Source organism: Pholcus phalangioides, unplaced genomic scaffold (assembly GCF_987345545.1).
Source record: "Pholcus phalangioides strain wild (caught in Gottingen) unplaced genomic scaffold, Ppha-v1.0 ptg000011l_1, whole genome shotgun sequence".
Lineage (NCBI taxonomy): Eukaryota > Metazoa > Arthropoda > Arachnida > Araneae > Pholcidae > Pholcus > Pholcus phalangioides.
In genome coordinates, this window is record NW_028301604.1 from 34,725,064 (window position 1) to 34,743,465 (window position 18,402).

Here is an 18,402-nt window from a genome sequence, read left to right on the forward strand (position 1 = left end):
TATCTCATCAAAACAAAGGCGCCCATACAAGAAATGAAAACTCCTTTCCTCTAACAGCTGAGGATGCTGAAAATTTCATGTTTCTTTCCTCTTTTACTGAATGGGCCACAAAATGGCAAAACATGAAATTGAAAGCCAGACATGGTTGCCTTTCTCAAGAAACCTTTCTTGCACTCATTCACACCACTTCAACAATCATAGATGTATCCAAGCGATTGCTAAAAGATGGTGCTAAGTATGTCCTGACAACAAAATTCCACACTGATGCACTCGAATTCAGGTTTTCCCAATATCGGCAGTTGTCAGGTGCAAATTACCATGTTTCCCTTCAACAGGTCTTGGAATCTGAGAGAAAGCTTCGTGTGAAGTCAATGTTGAAATTGCATTCCCACAAATATGGAGAAACGTCATTGACATTATTCTTCAGTGAATTCACTAGTGATTGTAAAATGAATGAAACTGACGTTTCTTCTTTTTCACAGGTTGTTGAAGAAGTGGACATGAAAAATATGACAAATTGTGAATCAGACATAATAACATATATTGCTGGTTACTGTGTTCACAAATTGAAATTAACTTGCAACTCATGCAAGGAATTTTTTTCAGGCTCTTTTGATTTGAGTATTGATTTCAATTTGGCACTTTTGCCTTCCGCCATGGAAAGAGAAATTCACTCTGGTTACTTAGACATGATAAATAGAGGAGGAATGAAAATTCCTTCTGCTGATATTGTATTTTCTCTTTCTGTTTGTTATGTAATTTTTGAAACCCTTATATCTTCCCGATATGAGAAAGCATTTCTTTCATGTGACATAAAACAGCATTCAGTTTTAGTCAAATTGACTGAATTATATTTGAAAGAATGCCTGATTGTTGACTTGGGGGAAACTTGCCCAGAATGCAATTTTTGTTTCTTTGATGGGATTTCTAAAATCATCAAGAGCTTTGCCAATGTTTGTTTGAATAACTATACAAAAAATAAAAACAATGATGCTACATTTGATAAGTTAAAGGCAAAAAAGTCTGGAAAAGCAACTGCATCTTCTTGCTCAAAAGGTCAAAAAAGAAAAATACAAATATATGAAACTTGATCACTTAATGATTACATTTCGATCACAGACAAAACTTTAGATCTAAATGAATTTAAATTTACAAGAATTTGGTTTTTTATCTATCACGTTGGTGTGCATCAGTAAATATGTGTATATTTAATTATAGTTTAGAATTTAGTTAGCTTCAATGGTTTTATCTGTAAATATATGTACCATAGTTAATGATAATTTAGAATTTAGTTATTTTTTATCTGCAAATGTGTATCTGTATATATGTATATATGTAAATATCTAATTATAGTTTTTATAATAATGAATATTGATGAACATATGTACAAGCTACAATTTGGAAAAGAAAGATTGTAGACCAAAATTAACCTGATCTTAATTTCCCCATCTACAACCTAATGTGTACTTGCTCTACAGCGTTAATGTGCATATGTAGATATGCATATAGTTCCTGATAATTTAGAATTTAGTTAGTTTTTATCTGCAAATGTGTATATAAATATATGTGAATACCTAATTATAATTTTTATATTAACGAATATTGATGAACAGGTGTGCAAGCTACAATTTGGAAAAAAAAAATTGCAAACAAAAAGAAACGTGATCTTAATTTCCTCATCTACAACGTAATATGCACTTGCTCTACAATATACATGTGCATATATGTAAATATGTGTACAGTTAATGATAACTTAGAATTTAGTTAGTTTTTATCTGCAAATGTGTATCTGTAAATATGTATATAGTAAATATTTAATTATAATTTTTATATGAACAAATATTGAACATATTTGGAAGCTACAATTTGAAAAAGAAAAATTGTCAACATAAAGAGGCGTGATCTGAACTGCATCTACAATGTGTCTATGTAAAATTAAATTATAACCACATGTGCACATTGTAATAAATGTTTATATGTAAAATTAAATCATGTCATTAAATATAAGATGTTTAATTGATGATAATTTAGAATTTAGTTTTTATTCGTAAATATGTATGCATGTAAATTTTTAATTTTTATTAACAAATATTGATGATCATATGAACAAGCTCACAAGTTGGGAAAGAAAAATTGTAGATGGAAAAGAAACTTGATCTGAATTACTTCATCTACAAAGTAAATATGTGCATGTGTTTTTATTTGTAAATGTATATAGGTAAATTTTTATTTTTATGTAATATCTAATTAAGGTTTTTATTAACGAGCATGTAAGAAAGCTTACAATTGGGAAAAGAAAGATTGTAGGTGCAAAAAACTTTATTGGAATCAATCTATAACGTAAATGTGTACATGTAAATATATGTATATTTAACTATAATTAAGAATTTTATATATCTCTATATGTAGAATTTATGTATCTAAGTATTCACATATGTAAATAGTAATTATCTAATGATAGTGAGAAACCCAATTTGCAAATGGAAGTTTATATACTGAATGAAATGTGGACTTTGCCAATTTCATTCACTATTTTGCATCAAAATTTATTGTTGGAATAAAATTTTGTGTAAAAACAAAAAAAAGAAATAAAAACAGTTTGATGTTTTAAAGTGTTAGTTTTTTTTCCGCAGTTTCTTTCATGGAATGTTTTTTGCAGCTTTTTTTTTAAATTGAGTGATGATGAACATATTTTGAAATATATTAATAAAATGGGACTAAATTTAGTTTCCAAGGTCAAGAATAATTGTGTTAATAAAATTCGGTTGGCCAGTTTCTGATATTAGGATGAAAAATCTCAAAAATCAAGTAATTAAATTTTATATATATCGAAATAGTTTTTATTTTCTTTAACCGCATATTGTTCTTCATGAATAAATACTATAGAGATAATTTCGATTAAAATGTGTTATAAATTTACGAGTAATCATAGTAGATAATTTTCGTATTAATTTCGCTCAAAAACATATTTGCGGATCAAAAATGATGTCATTCCTTAATAAATCTTACTTTATTTAAAAAAAAATATCTTTTTAACGGAAAAATATGATAGTTTCTTGATAAAGTGTTAAAAAAAATTGGATATATATGTGGGCATTTTCATCCAAACTAAACGGAGTTTCTCAAATTGAAACGAGGGATATTTATTTTTTGTATCGCTTAAGAAAGAGCTCCTTGAAAAACCTTCCTATTAGAAGAGCCTTAGCTAAGGGGAAAGACGGAATATGTGACGTCACGCGGAGGAGTTATCTGGCCTTGAATGTCTAGTCGGCCGTGTTACAGTACAGGTGGCCCCCGAGTTACAACGCCGAATGAAGATCGGTATTTGGCAGTAACTGCCAAAAGAAGCAGACGGAGCACAGCATCCGACCTGTCTCGTCAGCTATCTGCAACCACGGGTACCACAGTTTCAAGGCAAACCGTGTACAGACGTTTGGGAGATATTGGTCTATATGCTCCATCGCAGGCAAGGTCAGATGTGTTCCGCTCAAGGCAACTCACTGTCGACAGCGATTAGCCTGGAGTAGAGAACATGCAATGTGAACATCGTCACAGTAGGCTCGTGTGATGTTTTCCGACGAGTCCAGGTTTAGATTGCAATCTGATTCACGTCGGACTTTCATATGGAGAACGCCAGGTACCCGTTACCACCAAGACAACATCATTGAACGACACCGTTACGGAGGTGCAGCATTGCTCGTTTGGGGTGGAATTATACTGGGTTCCAGAACAGATCTGCATGTTCAAACCGGAACCATGAAAGCCCAAATTTATCGGGACATCATTCTGGAACAACATGTACGTTTGTTTAGGGGTGCCATGGGCGCAGAATTTGTGTTTATGGATGACAACGTCCGTCCTCACCGAGCAAACATCGTAAACGAATGCCTTGAATCTGAGGATATAACCCGTATGGAATGGCCAGCATTCTCACCTGACTTGAATCCGATAGAGCATGTGTGGGGCATGCTTGGCCGACGAATTGCAGCCCGTCAACCACCTCCTACATGTGTACCGGAACTTCGGAGAGCATTGCTTGCTGAGTGGAGTGATCTTCCCCAAGATCAGATCGATAATTTGATACTCAGCATGCCTAGGCGTTGTACGGACTGTATTTCATCGCATGGGAGACATACAATGTATTAACCATCATACCAACCATGTAATAGTAAGTTTTTGTGAAGGAGATATTTTTTACAATTGCTCCAGGGAGCAAAAATCGTAGTTTTTATGAATGGTATCATACATACACCATCGTTTTTGTTCTTTATCTTTTGTTTAATAAATGGACTTTATGAATAAGTAACGTTTGTTTTGTTTCTGAACCTTTATTTGCCGGAGCTGGCATTATCCTCAATTTATGGACATGAGTGTAATTTCGGAACATGAATTATGGGGGGAAAACTTTTAAACACACTCAAACCAACATATCATTTCCACGTTCGGTCTTGTAATATTCCATGTTTTTGCCAACAGAAATATGTAGACCAAGCACACCAACCTTGTACCAAAAGCTTAGACGCTAATGAAAACTGTGAAAATATTTAAACAAGCCAGTCAAAGATATGCGACTGATTATAAACTTAAGATTAATGGTTATATTATACCTATGCGACTGACCCATAGTCGTCTTTCTTATTGGTGATTACATGGTCTTTGTCGGTGCTCATCCTGTGAAAACTTCAATATGAAAACTTCATCGAATTCTCATTCATAAAAAGCACTGTACATTTATACCCATGATCTGCGCCCAACTCCCTTCGCTGTGAGAAATAGAAATCCCAACAAAAGCGGGAAGTGTGGCTTATACCATGAAAATTAAATATTAATTTAATTGAATTATTAATTAATTAAATATTTCAGGTCTTTATGGAGATACTGTAATTGTAAATGTTGTGGTGACCTCGAAAGGGGGGTGAGGAGAAACTCTCGAACCCATGGGGCAGATAGAAATTTACCGTTAAAGATAGGCTCACTGTAATTTGGGGAATATCATACAAACCGAAATTTTTCCACTTGAAACTTTTGATATTGAAATTTTATCACAGCAAAAATTTGTTATTTAACATTTCAAATTTTTATAACTGAATTTTCAAATATAATTAAATTTTTATATGCAGTTAAATTTGTAAATGTAATTGATATTGTAATTTTAATTTCGATGGCCTTTCCGCATTGACAAAAAATAATTATTTTCAGTTAACTGCGTGTACACTTTTGTTCATGGTTTTATTTCACGTGTAAGACAAAAACCTACATACAAGCTAGCGTGAAACATGTAAAGTGAAGAATCGACGGTTCGACGAATTAATTCTGCGCTGTAATATATAAATTGACGTCACGACGAATTGACACGGCGGCAAACTTGTACAGCTACGAATTCCAGCTGCGACGAATTTGTATCGCAACGAAATGGAGCTGCGACAAATTTGCACCGCAACGAATTGACACTGCGACGAAATTTGTATCACGACGTATTGACACTGCGACGAATTTGTACCGCGACGAATTGACACTGCGACAAATTTGTATCGCGACAAATTGACACTGCGACAAATTTGTATCGCGACGAATTGGAGCTGCGACAAATTTGTATCGCGACAAGTTGATGCGCGACGAGTTGAGCGCGACAAGTTGAGTGCGACAAATTGACCGGCTACGGTAATAAAATGTACCTTTAGAATTCACTGAATACGTCCAGATAAAGTAAGTCGCAAACTGACTACGGTTTGGCGGGGGCGAATGATCTTATCAGCACCCGCACACGGCTGACTAATGTAACTGATAAATAAGAAACGGTACGAATAAAATATGGTTAGTAATGTACCGTGGCACTGTGCGAGCGCCCAATAATAAGCGTAGCTGCTGTTTCAGATTGGCGTACTGATACCAAAACCTGCCTGAGGTCGGACACGTATACATTCGTGAACCATTGTTTTGGGGCACAGATCAGAAGGAGGGATTTTCAGAACATTTCTGATTTATTAACTTCTGAAAAATAATCGTTTAGGTTGGTAAAACCAGCCATAAGCTACTCCATCGGTTCGGGAGGGGGCTACGAGGGATTCTTTGTCAAAATCACCGGGGGGGGGGGGGCTGAGAGCTGTGCTTAAAAGAAGCTTCCAATTACACTACGTTGGGAAAAAAGGAACCAGTTTTCAGAAACTAGCAAAGCCGTCCGTTGAGCCAAGCCCATCTCAACTCATGTTGGCCTGGCCCAGGGCCTCTTGTTCGCATGGGGCTCACATAGTGAGATGTGGTACCACAGTTTACAGTGTAAATATTTAAATGCAGTGTTATTGTAATTAAAGTTCTCGTACTTCTTCTCAAAAACAGATTATCCGAGTACAGTGAAATTTTTAGGATATCTTGATGAGTATAAGCGTGTAACGTGATTACGCCGTAAAAACCAAGATATATATTTGAAAATACTTGAATGAAATGCATTGGATCCCGCTTATAACGTTTTAGCAAAAAACTAATAAATACCTCATCCAAAAAAGTATAAATTACCAGGGGCCCGACCATTTGTAACAAATACATAAGAAATTTTCAGACGTAAAAGTAGTCATCTCAAGGGGAAGAAGTTTTTATACTTGCCACAAATTTTAGTTTTTTTTAACTTTTATATTTTTTTGGTCCAACTGTGCTCGACGTATAAGGAAACTGACCATACTTGCTCGAGAAAAATACGTAAAATGGGGCTTCAAAACACTGAAAACACGCGTCATTACTAAGTTGACCATATTTTCTCGAGATAAATACGAGACATTAAGATTCCAAATACAGGAAAGTACGGGACATCGCCAATTATCGCTAATAATGACGCCAAAACCAAAGTTGCCAAATATTGTTGAAATTACAGAAAAATAAAAATGGCGGGAAATGAACCATTACTGCAAATTGAAGTGGATTAAAATGAATTCCACGAAGAAAAACGTTCACCAAGACGAATGTGGGAGATTAATATTCTTTCATAGTTGTAATTATTATGAAATAATTTATGAGTTGAAAAATAATGTCAATCTTTGACTTCAATAAAGCGTAAATATTCAAATAGGCTTCGTGTAATATACGGGAAAAACCGGGACACTTTTGCCAAAAAGTCGGGACGACTTAAAACACAGAGAACACCGGGACTGTCCCGGTAAACACGGGACGTATGATCACCCTATTCATTACCAATTATCGCCAAAAGTAAACAAAGTTGTTAACTCATGCTAAAATCACACAAAAGTTGCAAATCGAAGGAACAAAAGTGGCATTTCAAATTGCAGTGAATTAAAATATATTACAATTATGTGAAATATTCTTAGTAGTCCTACTTATCGTAATCTAATTTCTGAGTTGGAAATAAAATTTTAATCGTTAATTTGAAGAATAAAAGCTAAGTTGGCTTGAAAAACCGCGACATTTTTACAAAAATTCAGGATAGCCGGAAAAACAAAACTGTCCCGGAAAATACGGGATGTATGTTTACGCCACATGTAAGTCGAACCATTATAAATTGATTAATTATTAAATTGCTTTCGTCACCAGAAATAAGTAGTTTGTGAGCAGTTTGTTGATCAGGAAACCTGCTGTAGGAACCGATATTCCAATAATCACAAATTCAATTTAATACACGGTACTTTTTACCTTGTTGGGGGCCACACAAAATCACTTCGCGTCAGTTATTGGCACCCCTGCTCTGGAACATACATGCTCAATCTATGGCCCGCGACAAATAGCCAAACCACTCATGTGTGTTCCGTAGCACATATCAGGATCATTTGTGACCCCAAGCACATATTCAAATCACTCGACCGATCCGCGGCACATTTCCGAGTGACGCAAGTGGCCTGCGGCACACTTTCAGATTACCTGAGTGGCTCGAGGCATATTTTCAGATTACTGAAGTAGCCCACAACATGTTTCGAAACCAATAAAATGACCGCATTATCCAAAAGAATGAGCACCCTTATTGTTTTAGAACTTCCTAGCTTATATGGCCCACTCAAACCTGTATGCTATATACAGGTAGATACATCTGTAAGGTATCCGACTACGTTGACAACGTCATTTTGGAAGAAAATATAGATTTCCATTTTTTTTAGTTTTGATAAAAGCCCTATTTGTTGCGATTCCAAAATGGGCCTTGTTTTGTTTATATGATGCTTAGAATCAAAGTTGCGTTCACTTTAGTGTTGCGTTTTTACATACAAGCAGTACGCTAATAAAGACTAAACATGTTTTATGAAGAATGCTATTTTCGACATTTAACTTGAGTTTGTGACATGATTTGTAAAAATTTATTCATTGCAACCTTATACGAAATTTTAATGTGATATTTTACTATATATTGTTGAGGTTATGGGCCAAAATCTAAGGTCTATCACATATATTTTTGAACTAGTGTTTTATAGAAAAATAGTAAAAAAAATTAAAATTTTATAGAAAAATAAACAAAATTTAGGATGAAATTTCAAAAAATTCACACGTAAACAAACATATTTTGGTGTAACTAATGAGCATATCATGCAATCCTTTAAATTTTGGTTCATAACCTGCAACAGTACTAGCTAAATGCACTAAGAAAATCACAAAGCATTTCATTAACAAAATCTTTTTTTTTGCAATCATGTTTCGAATATTACATGAATTTTGCCTAAAATTTGACATAAAAACGACGTTTTCATAGAAAATGTCATAGGTAGACCAAAATTTACCACAGTTTTCACTATTTCGAAACACTTTCTATCAAAAAATGTTATTAAAGTTCACTCCGGTACCATTTTAAAGAAAAGTGACAAGAAAGGTAGTCGGATACCTTAAGTAAAGCCCAGTCAGAAAGGTTGAGTGGTTCAACTGGTTTTTTGTGGTTCATCAGAGAACCACATAAAAACATACGTAAAATAAATTATATGGACCGCATTTGCTTGGTGGGGTGAATCACAAGGGTTGGATCGCCCTCCCCCCTCCAACAGGAAAGGTGAATAAGATCATTAGTGACCATGCAATGAAGAAATTAGGGCCATGACGGTTAAATTTGTGGATTTATTTTTCAAGATAAAAAATAAAAGAATTATCGAAATTATTTAAATAAACAATCAATTAATTAAACAATCGATCATTGTTTATTAATTTGTCAAATTCAGCTCATTTTTATTGTGAGAGTTTTTTCCAATAACACACAATTCAGCCGAATCTCAGTTTATCTAAATTAAAAATGATTTTTTCAAGGATAGTGACTCAAAAAAGTAAAGTATCTCTAATCCACCAATGTGCCCCTCCCTTGCCATATGTGCTATGACTATGCTTTTCCATAGGTGTGAAGTAGAATCTCGCCCGTAGGCCCAGGTTCCCTCTTAATATTTGACTCCATTTCCATAACAAATTAATTATTTAAAACAATTTTCACACAAGGAACAGTTCAAGTAACACCTCCATTTAAAGGCAGCTACATGCATAACTACAAGCGTGTATGCATGAAAGTAATAAAATTTCACACTTGAAACAAACAAAACTGAGGATTTGTACACACTTTTACAAGTCTTCTTGATTTGAGCGAATGTGAGCCGGTCCCCCTGTTTAAAAGTCTCGCCACAGAGAGCAAGAAGCTTACAATTATCCAATCATTACACTTTACTTATAGTCAGGAAAATAGATGGCAGATGGTAGCACCCACTAAACATAAGCATTAAAAAACAGAAACAAAACTCACATTAGGTTCATAACATGTATAAGTACATTCTGGCATGTACCAATTCATTAGAAATTCCATAGAGGAATATGTATGAGATACATGTATGGCTAAGCAGTAGTCTTCATTATTCAGTAAGCTCTGCTTAGAGTTTTTTTTTTGCTGTTTTTTTTCATACACAAACACACAGGCTGGTAAAGCAAGTGCATTACTATCCGAGCTCGACATATTCCAAGTATACTGGTTCTTGTATATGCATACTTGTACTGTGCAGTGAGGGAAGATAAAATAGTGAACATGCTTGTACGAAACATTTTATGCAACCCGCATGGTTGCAGTTATGTGTGTACACGGTACTGAAAAAACATGAAAAATTCTAGCATTTCCATCCTAACTACGGAAAATAGATGGGAGCATGACACGAAACAAGCATAACTTAACAACATAAATACATTAGGGCCAGACATTCAGGCATGTGCTGATTTGTTAGAAATTTCATGGAGGAATGTATATGGTTTAGTCGTTTGTGCGTAGCCACCTTAACCCTAGAATACTAACTGAAAGAAAAGCTGATAAAAAAAAACTGTATGCGAACGTTTCTGAGACGGCGAGTTAATATTCCCGGATGAAGTGGCAAAAATGCTTGTTCACTATAGAGGTTTCACTGGATAAATACAAAGCAAAACATCATGTCTGCATTAATATAAATTTGAATGGAAATAATTTGATCAAAGTCAATTTTTCAAGGCCAAAATTTTTGGTTCAAGAGAATTTTGTCTTCAAACTACATTACATAATGCAACAAAAACATTTCAAATTGGCAACAAAACAAGTTGATAGTGAAGTTCAATATTTGATGTTATTTCTGGCTATAATCCAATGACTGTAATTCAAAATTCCATATAACTTCTGGCAATAATTAAGAGTGTTTCTGAAATGAAAAGAAAAATAAAACACAATATTATGGACTAACATTCATACATGCATGTTTCTGTGAGGAAATAATATGCATACAAAATCAGCTAAGTTGGCCTTGACTGCCCTAAATATCAGACAATTTTAAACAAGTCTTTGCTGAAGCATCAGAAGTACTCTATCCCTGTGCCTGAGCAAAAAATCCTTGACAGTTGAATCAATCAAGTTGCATCAATACGCTTATTGTGAATTCATTTGAATTAAGTAAAATTATTATTTAATCCCTTAGTCAAATTTATAAGGGGAGGGATTCAAACAGCCTCAGCCCCAAGGTTCCAGCTCATACATATACAGCAGAGTTTCACATGTCTTTTTTATGTGAAAAAAAGATGAGAGTGAAACCTAGATAGATCCCTTCAGCCCCTAAAATGAGAAGGCTGCAACCCTGAGAGGGCCTTGGAATTTTATTTCAACTTATTCCACCATACTTTTTATAATTCAAGCATTTTGATAGCTTAAGTGACTATAGCCAACTTGATGAGATACGGTTTGAGATATAGGTAATTTTTAAATTTTTTTTTATCAAGACAAATTTTTGTTAATTTAAAATAATAAAATAATTTGTGCTGATCACTTGTACGTGATTGATAAATTCAAGGTTAAAAAAATAAGTGGTCAAACAATTGCCATAAGAATACCATACCCTTGTCTTATCTTACCTCTGGAATGTTTTCAACTTCCACTATGGCTTCTGCTGGCGGGCCTACTGACTGACTTGTAACGGCTCCAACTTTCAGAGCGACCTCAGGGTCCAGAGCTGGAACGATGACTTCTTCCTGATGATCTGAAATGTTTGATAAATCTGTTACAAGTTTTGGTAATTTTTTTACATCAATTTAAGTGAATTTTTGCCTCATTAGTTTCCCAATCTGTTGCTTTTTTCAACTTGCTGTTTGTGGAACATTTGAAACGCAGGCATCTCAAAACATTAAAATGGCAAATTAAAGCATGAAAACATGATGACAATGTTAAAAACTGATTATATTATTGAACGTTAAAGCTATTCTAATGAATCTGAATGGTATTGGATTTGAGGACACAATAAATTTCATCAAAATTCATACTTTACAATCTCTAAACACGTTTTTCTCAAAACACCTTTTGTCATTGCAGCATGATATCTCATGAACCATGTTTCCCATTTCCATAAAATTTGTCTAGTAATTGTACCTTGCCTAGGCGTATAAAACGAACTAGAATGGTTGGCATTCATATAAGTTTTTATTCAAATTTTGTAAAATTTCATAAAATTCAAATTCTGAATTTTTAAAAATACTTACATATCTTAAAAAGACTAGTTAATTGCATTAAAAAACATTTTAGGCCATTAAGCAATGTTTTTTTACACAGAAATTAAATTTGGGTAGATGAAACCACGTGCGCAGTATATAGTGGTGTGTATAATAATTTTTTAACTTTTGATTGCAAGCAAAAACAAAAATATTTTGCAAATTTGATGCATGTACATGAAACTACACTAACTTTAAATATGATCCTTACAAATTTGAAGAAATTGGGTGAATTAGCAATTTTTGAGAAATTGGGTGAATTTTCATGCAGGATGAATTCGAGTATTTGGCCAAATGAATGGGGGTTATAAGCAAGTCCAAGTATATCATGAAACCCTCTTCCTCAACCCTTTCCTATCTCAAATCGTTTTTGAGTTATGGTGGATAATCAGTTATGGAAAAAAATATGTGATAAGTCTAAAATAACTTGCATTTGTGAAGTTTCTAAAAGACCTACACAAAAACTAAGCACATATTTGGAAAGAATGGGGAAAATCATGCAAGATCACATCATTTTCACTGAAATATCTGGATGTATTGGCAAGCTACAAGCCCTGAAAGATTGAATTGTTCAAAATTGAATTGTCGTTAAAATTTTCTGTTTCCAATTACGTAAATACCCTTCTGGCCATAATCAGACAAATTCAACAAAAACTTGTTCATTGCACCAGTTTTTGAAAGAACCTACAATAAACCATATCAGTGTTCTATTTCAGGAGAAATTCAGTCTTTTGTCCGCAATACATTACTGGAAGAAGCGTTTGTATTGAGTAGATATCCAATGAAAATTTAGAACTGGCAGTTACAGATTTTTGTGAAAATTTGATTTTGCAGAAAAAAATCCTATAAAGTGACACTACCTCTGTCTACTGGATACCTACATTTATTGGCAAGCTTCAGGCACTGAGAGTTTGAGTGAAGTGAAAAATCAAATCGTCGCCAAAACCTACTAAAATTAATTTGACGAATGCAGATTTCAGTGATGTATTGCAAACTAAAAACTGAATTTCTCTTAAACTAGATTGCAGATATGGTTCATTGTAGACTGTTTTGAAAGCTGGCACAATGCACAATTTTTTTGTAAAGTTGACTGATTGTAGCTAGAAGGATATTTGCTTAATTGGTGATGAAACATTTTGGCGACAACTGAAATTTGAACTTTGCCAATCTTTCAGTGCTTGTCAATACATTAGATTTTTCAATGGAAATTATGTCATCTTACAGGATTGTTTCTGTTCTTTTCAAATATGTACTTAGTTTGCATGTAGGTATCTTAGATACTTCACAAATGTAGGTTTTTTTAGACGACACAGATTTTTTCCATAATTGATTATCCACCATAACTCGAAAACGTTTTGAGATAGGCCAGGTTGGGGTGTTCCATGATCCACTTGGGCTTGTCTATCACCTTTCATTTGGCAGAATAGGTCAGAGTCATCCTATATGCTCCATTTTTCTACATTTCTTGACTTTCACGGGTCTTGTGTCCCCTGCTGTAATGAAATAAGAAACACTTGTATTATTCCCAGACTCTAATTTAGCAATTATATATGTATAAAACTGAAAACTTTAGGTGTCAATACAGATTTTCTAGTTTCCTTTGTGGCCTGGAATTTGTCTTAGCAAAATCAAATTTAGCATAAAAAAAATTCTCTCTCTCAAAATAATATGCAAACATGGGTTAGGGCGATACTAATTTTGAAAGAAATTAAGTCAAAAATTACCTTGTTGTCCAAATGGTTTGCTGTTCTCGTGATCCAGAACAAGAGAAAGTGCGATTTTCTGAGATTCTTCTGGTGTTGGCTTTGCGAACCTTTGTTTTCTGGATGCTTTCTTTACCGATATGAACCTTCTTTGTAATGAAATGTTCTTATTTGCTGGTATTTTACCTGAGTTGCCAATGGATGATTCTGTTGGTCTACTTTGGGATCTTGTTGCATGAATCATGGGTTGTATCTTTTTCAATTGCTTAAAAAATAACTGTGCTTCACTATGATTTTTTAGATCCCTCAACTGATTTTCTAAATGTTCTCTTATCTTGCTCTTCATACTCTCAAAAGATTGTTCTTTTTCTGATAAGCTGCTAGTATTATCACTAACTAAGCTTCTCATAATACCTTCTTCTTCACAGTCTTCCACAATAGTCAATTCTGACACTTCTGTGCTTGCAGGAATCGGATATTTTGTGCAAGCCAAATGAATATGCTTGCACATATTCCACTTGATGCAATAATCGATGCATGTGCAGCTGTATCGATGGATGCATATATTGCATTGGCGGCACAGAATCTTGCAGTTGCAATTGACTGCATTTTCTTGGATTAAATAAACCCCCGACCCATCAGTCGAATTGATTATGTACCCATTATCAGTTTTCAGAAGTTCCGAAGAAAGAGACTCACTTAATTTATGCCTCTTTCTTAGAAACTTCACCTTACTTGATAGTTTTCCTTTGTGGTAAGCAATCAGCCTATCAAATAATTTATCTCTTATAAATTTCATTAACGCCACTATTGTTTTATCAAGTCTTTTCACGTGCTTACCCTTCAGGTAAATATGCTTGATAGTGCGGTGCATGCTCTCCACATGCATGTTTGTGTTGAGTCCTGCGTTTATTCTGTAACAAAATGCCCATGATTGGGGATTGTTCCCATAATATTTGGAAAAATATGTTCCAAATGAGTCTGTTTCTACATCATTCATAAAACATTCAATTGCTTTCTGAAGCATAAGGATGAAACTCTTTTCATCTGTTTCATAAAGAAGAGTTCTCAAAACTTTGTATGCTTCTGCCTGCTTTTCTAAATTTTTTATTTTACATAAATTTTTTCTCCATGCTCTATCAACATGCCAGCAGCAAAAGAGGCGTCTAGTAGGAGTGTCCATTTCTTCAATCCAAGCATTGTAGAAATTGTCAGCCATATCCGTCATGAAAACCTGTGGTTTTACTGTACCAGCTTTCATTTTAATGTGGGAAAAAAAATTTTTTAATGCTGTTTGGTCTGTTCTGTTTGATACCATGAAAGCACATGGAAAGCCTTGGCGAAAATCATCTAGGACCATGAGAGTTGTCAATTGGTAACCATATTCATTTAACCCATGAGTGCTGTCTATGGTTACACAATCTGATGAAAATTTTTTAAAAATCTCCAGCTGTCCCTCATTCATTATAATCAGCATGAAATCCTCTGCGTCCAATATAGCATGTGTGGTATCTCGTGCCTTGTAAAATAAAACAGCTTTTTTCATTTCATCCGACTGTACCAAAGTCTCCACACTAATCAAGTCATTCGTATGATTAGAAGTTGAGCAGGTCAAGTTTTCAATGTTACGCAAGTCTTGTTTTGTTAATATCTGGATTCTTCCAAAATCAGGACCCACATCATCACGTATGCCATCTAGAATAGCCTCAAATGGTATCTTAGATGCTATTTTGCCAGCGATAATAGATTTCTCTTCCTTGGATAGACGAAGATGTCCAAGATCAGCGTCGTGTCCAACATGGGTTAAACAGCAAGTGACTTCACACTTGCCTTTAAACACATTCACTTTCATGGAAGCAGGACAGTAGGCTTCAATTTTACAACTGCCTTTTCCCTTTAACTCGCGTACTCCTTTACCCTGTGGTGAGTATTCGCCAGAGCGACAGCATCTATAATAGTGATATTCGTTATCATTCAGTTTTTTTGATGAGAGTTTTGTATATCTTGATTTCGAAGTCTTTTCTGTACTTGTCTTCCAGTTATCAAAGTCCTGAAAAGTTTCAAACTGGAGTTGTTGGGTGTCAAGTCTAATGTCATGTGCATCATGTATATGTGCATCCATGTCTTCCTTATGAAACTGCTGTACACATTTTGGACACTTATGTGTCTTCTTACTCTTACAGCTTTGTAATGTTATAGAATGTTTCATTTTCAAATGATACCGCAGATTTTTGAGTGCATTGAATTGCGATGTGCAAAAATCACAAGAGTGAAGTTTTCATTCTCAATTTCTCCAACAGCTGATGGGTGGGACAATTTAATATGTTTACTCAAATTAACACCAGTTGAAAAATTCTTTTGGCAGACAGAACAAGTTTTCTTCACAGAGGGCTCTGGGGCTGAAAAGGGCCTTTTGAGTGAGGAAGACATAAGTAGAGTTTAACAAGAAAAAGCTTAGAATATTTGAGAATAAGAAAATTACAACTATTGATTATAAAATATTGATACAAAAAAAATAATTGCAGGAAAATACACTCAATATCAAAATATAATTATTGGAAAACGCACTTAATATAAAAATATAATTACAGGAAAATACACTTACAAATACAAATACAAATACAAATACAACACCACAACAGGCAAAATGCCCAACGAGGTGGCTGATAAAAAGATGCCCATAAAAATATGGTTGTCATATGTTTCAAAAATACAGCAACCCAATTAAAAATGCAATTAACACAAGTTATAAACAATATATACACGTGATAAAATATTATACAATGCCCATAAAGCATACTTATGGTTGTCTTATTCTAAGAATGGATAGCTTCCCGATTTACCCCAACATGTTTATCGTATTTCTTTTTAAACGTGTCAATTGTGTTACAATTTACTACCTCCGGGGGTAAGCTATTCCATTTATTAACAACCCTATTGGAGAAAAATTCCCTGCGACACCATAACCTTGCATTGTCCCTCACCAATCGATACTGGTGTCCCCTTGTAAAAGCAGTCGATTGGCGGTGTACTAAAAGTTCATGGTCCATCCTATCCATCCCATTGAAAATTTTGAACACTTCGATCATATCTCCTCGACACCTGCGTTCATCCAATGTAAACATATTCAAAAAATGAAGTCTTTCTTCATAACTCAAGCCCTGTGTGCCAATAAGGACACGCGTAGCTCTTCTCTGCACCCCTTCAACCAAGTCTATGTCCCTCTGTAGGTATGGTCTCCAAAACCTTACAGCATACTCCAGTCCAGGACGAACTAAGCCTCGAAAAAGCGGAAGAATGACTTTAGGAGAACGCGAAGAGACCTTTTTGAAAATGAGACCAAGCATTCTATTCGATTTTTTGACAACCGCTGAACAATGTTCAGAAAACTTAAGTCGCTCGTCAATGAGAATTCCCAAATCGGTGACTCTAGTTGCATCCGGGATAGTGACACCATTCAACTCGTAAGAGAACCGTGGGTTGTTCGAACCAAAATGAGCGACCATGCACTTATCCACGCTAAACGTCATGCTCCATTCATTTGCCCATGCTGCAACCTTGTTTAAGTTGGTCTGGAGCAACTCCCTATCGCTTTCATTCCCGATTACCCCCATTAGCTTCACATCATCTGCGAATTTGCTAGTAATTCCATCGATACCCTGATCGAGTTTATCGATAAAAAGTGAAAAAAGTATGGGGCCAAGGACACTTCCCTGAGGAACTCCACTTGTGACGTCTGTCCAACCAGAGAATTCCCCGTTCACCATAACTCGTTGCGACCTATCTCTTAACCACGATTCTATCCAATTCAGCAAGTTGCCCCCTATTCCAATCTCGTGTAAACGCTTCAAGAGTTTGCCATGTTGGACCCGATCGAATGCCTTCTGGAAATCAAGGTAAACCACGTCGACATTTTTGCTCTTACCCAAAGCCTTAGTCACGTAATCATAGAAGCAAAGGAGGTTAGTTACACATGACTTCCCCTTCCTGAACCCATGCTGATTATCCGACAATACATTATTCTCGTCTATCCACTTCACAAACTGCCTTTTGATGATAATTTCCAAAATTTTCGAGAGGGAGCTCGTCAAACTCACTGGACGATAATTAGACACCACTTCTCTACTACCCTTCTTAAATATAGGAACAACGTTAGCCAGTTTCCAATCTCTCGGGACGATACCCTCAGCAACACTACTCCTGTATATCTGTGCGACTGGCCCCAACAATTCATTAGCACCTTCCCTGAGAACCCTGGGATAGATATCATCTGGTCCTGGTGCTTTGCTTGCACATACATTTCTTAGAAGATTTAGGACCTCCACGTCTTCCACTTGAATATCGTTGAGCGTTTTATTACCCCATGCAACACCCGTATATCGAATATCATTATCTCCATTAAAAACCGACGCGAAAAAGTCATTGAAAGCACTACACATGCCTACATTGCTCTCTACTTTTGAGCCTCCTATCGAGAGGGGGCCAACTGTCCCCTTACATCCATTATTGACGTATCGAAAAAATGATTTTGGGTCAGAGCCAATGTTATCTGCCAACCTAGATTCAACTTGCTTTTTACTATCCCTTATCGCTTTCTTCAACAGTCTTCTTTTATCAGTAAACAATGATAGGTCACCTCGTCCACTTTTATACTCTCTGAATGCTCTTTTCTTTTCAAGATAAAGGTTCCGCACGCTATCCGTGAACCATAGAGGGTGTGATGTACAAACACGCTTTTTTCGAACAAAGGGTA

General features: G+C 35.2%; 2 protein-coding genes across 2 annotated transcripts in view; one reads left to right on the forward strand and one right to left on the reverse strand.

The window, feature by feature from the left end:
• Positions 1-18,402, forward strand: part of LOC149080371 (nucleolar protein 4) — a 632,135-nt gene that overhangs the window by 368,823 nt on the left and 244,910 nt on the right. The window lies entirely within an intron of this gene.
• On the reverse strand, positions 10,406-16,487 carry LOC149080374 (uncharacterized). Its single transcript, XM_089239500.1, has 3 exons — positions 13,671-16,487; positions 11,317-11,441; positions 10,406-10,613 (listed from the first exon to the last, which is right to left on the reverse strand). Exons 1-3 carry the CDS (start codon positions 15,856-15,858, stop codon positions 10,602-10,604), a joined length of 2,325 nt encoding a protein of 774 aa, XP_089095626.1. The 5' UTR covers positions 15,859-16,487; the 3' UTR covers positions 10,406-10,601.

What these genes read in the sequence shown, in the direction of transcription:
- LOC149080374 (XM_089239500.1), bottom strand. Translation starts at nt 15,858, where the DNA reads ATGAAACATTCTATAACATTACAAAGCTGTAAGAGTAAGAAGACACAT. An exon ending in CAAACCATTTGGACAACAAG is followed by an intron (nt 11,442 to 13,670) that starts GTAATTTTTGAC and finishes CAAACATTTCAG; the next exon opens with ATCATCAGGAAGAAGTCATC.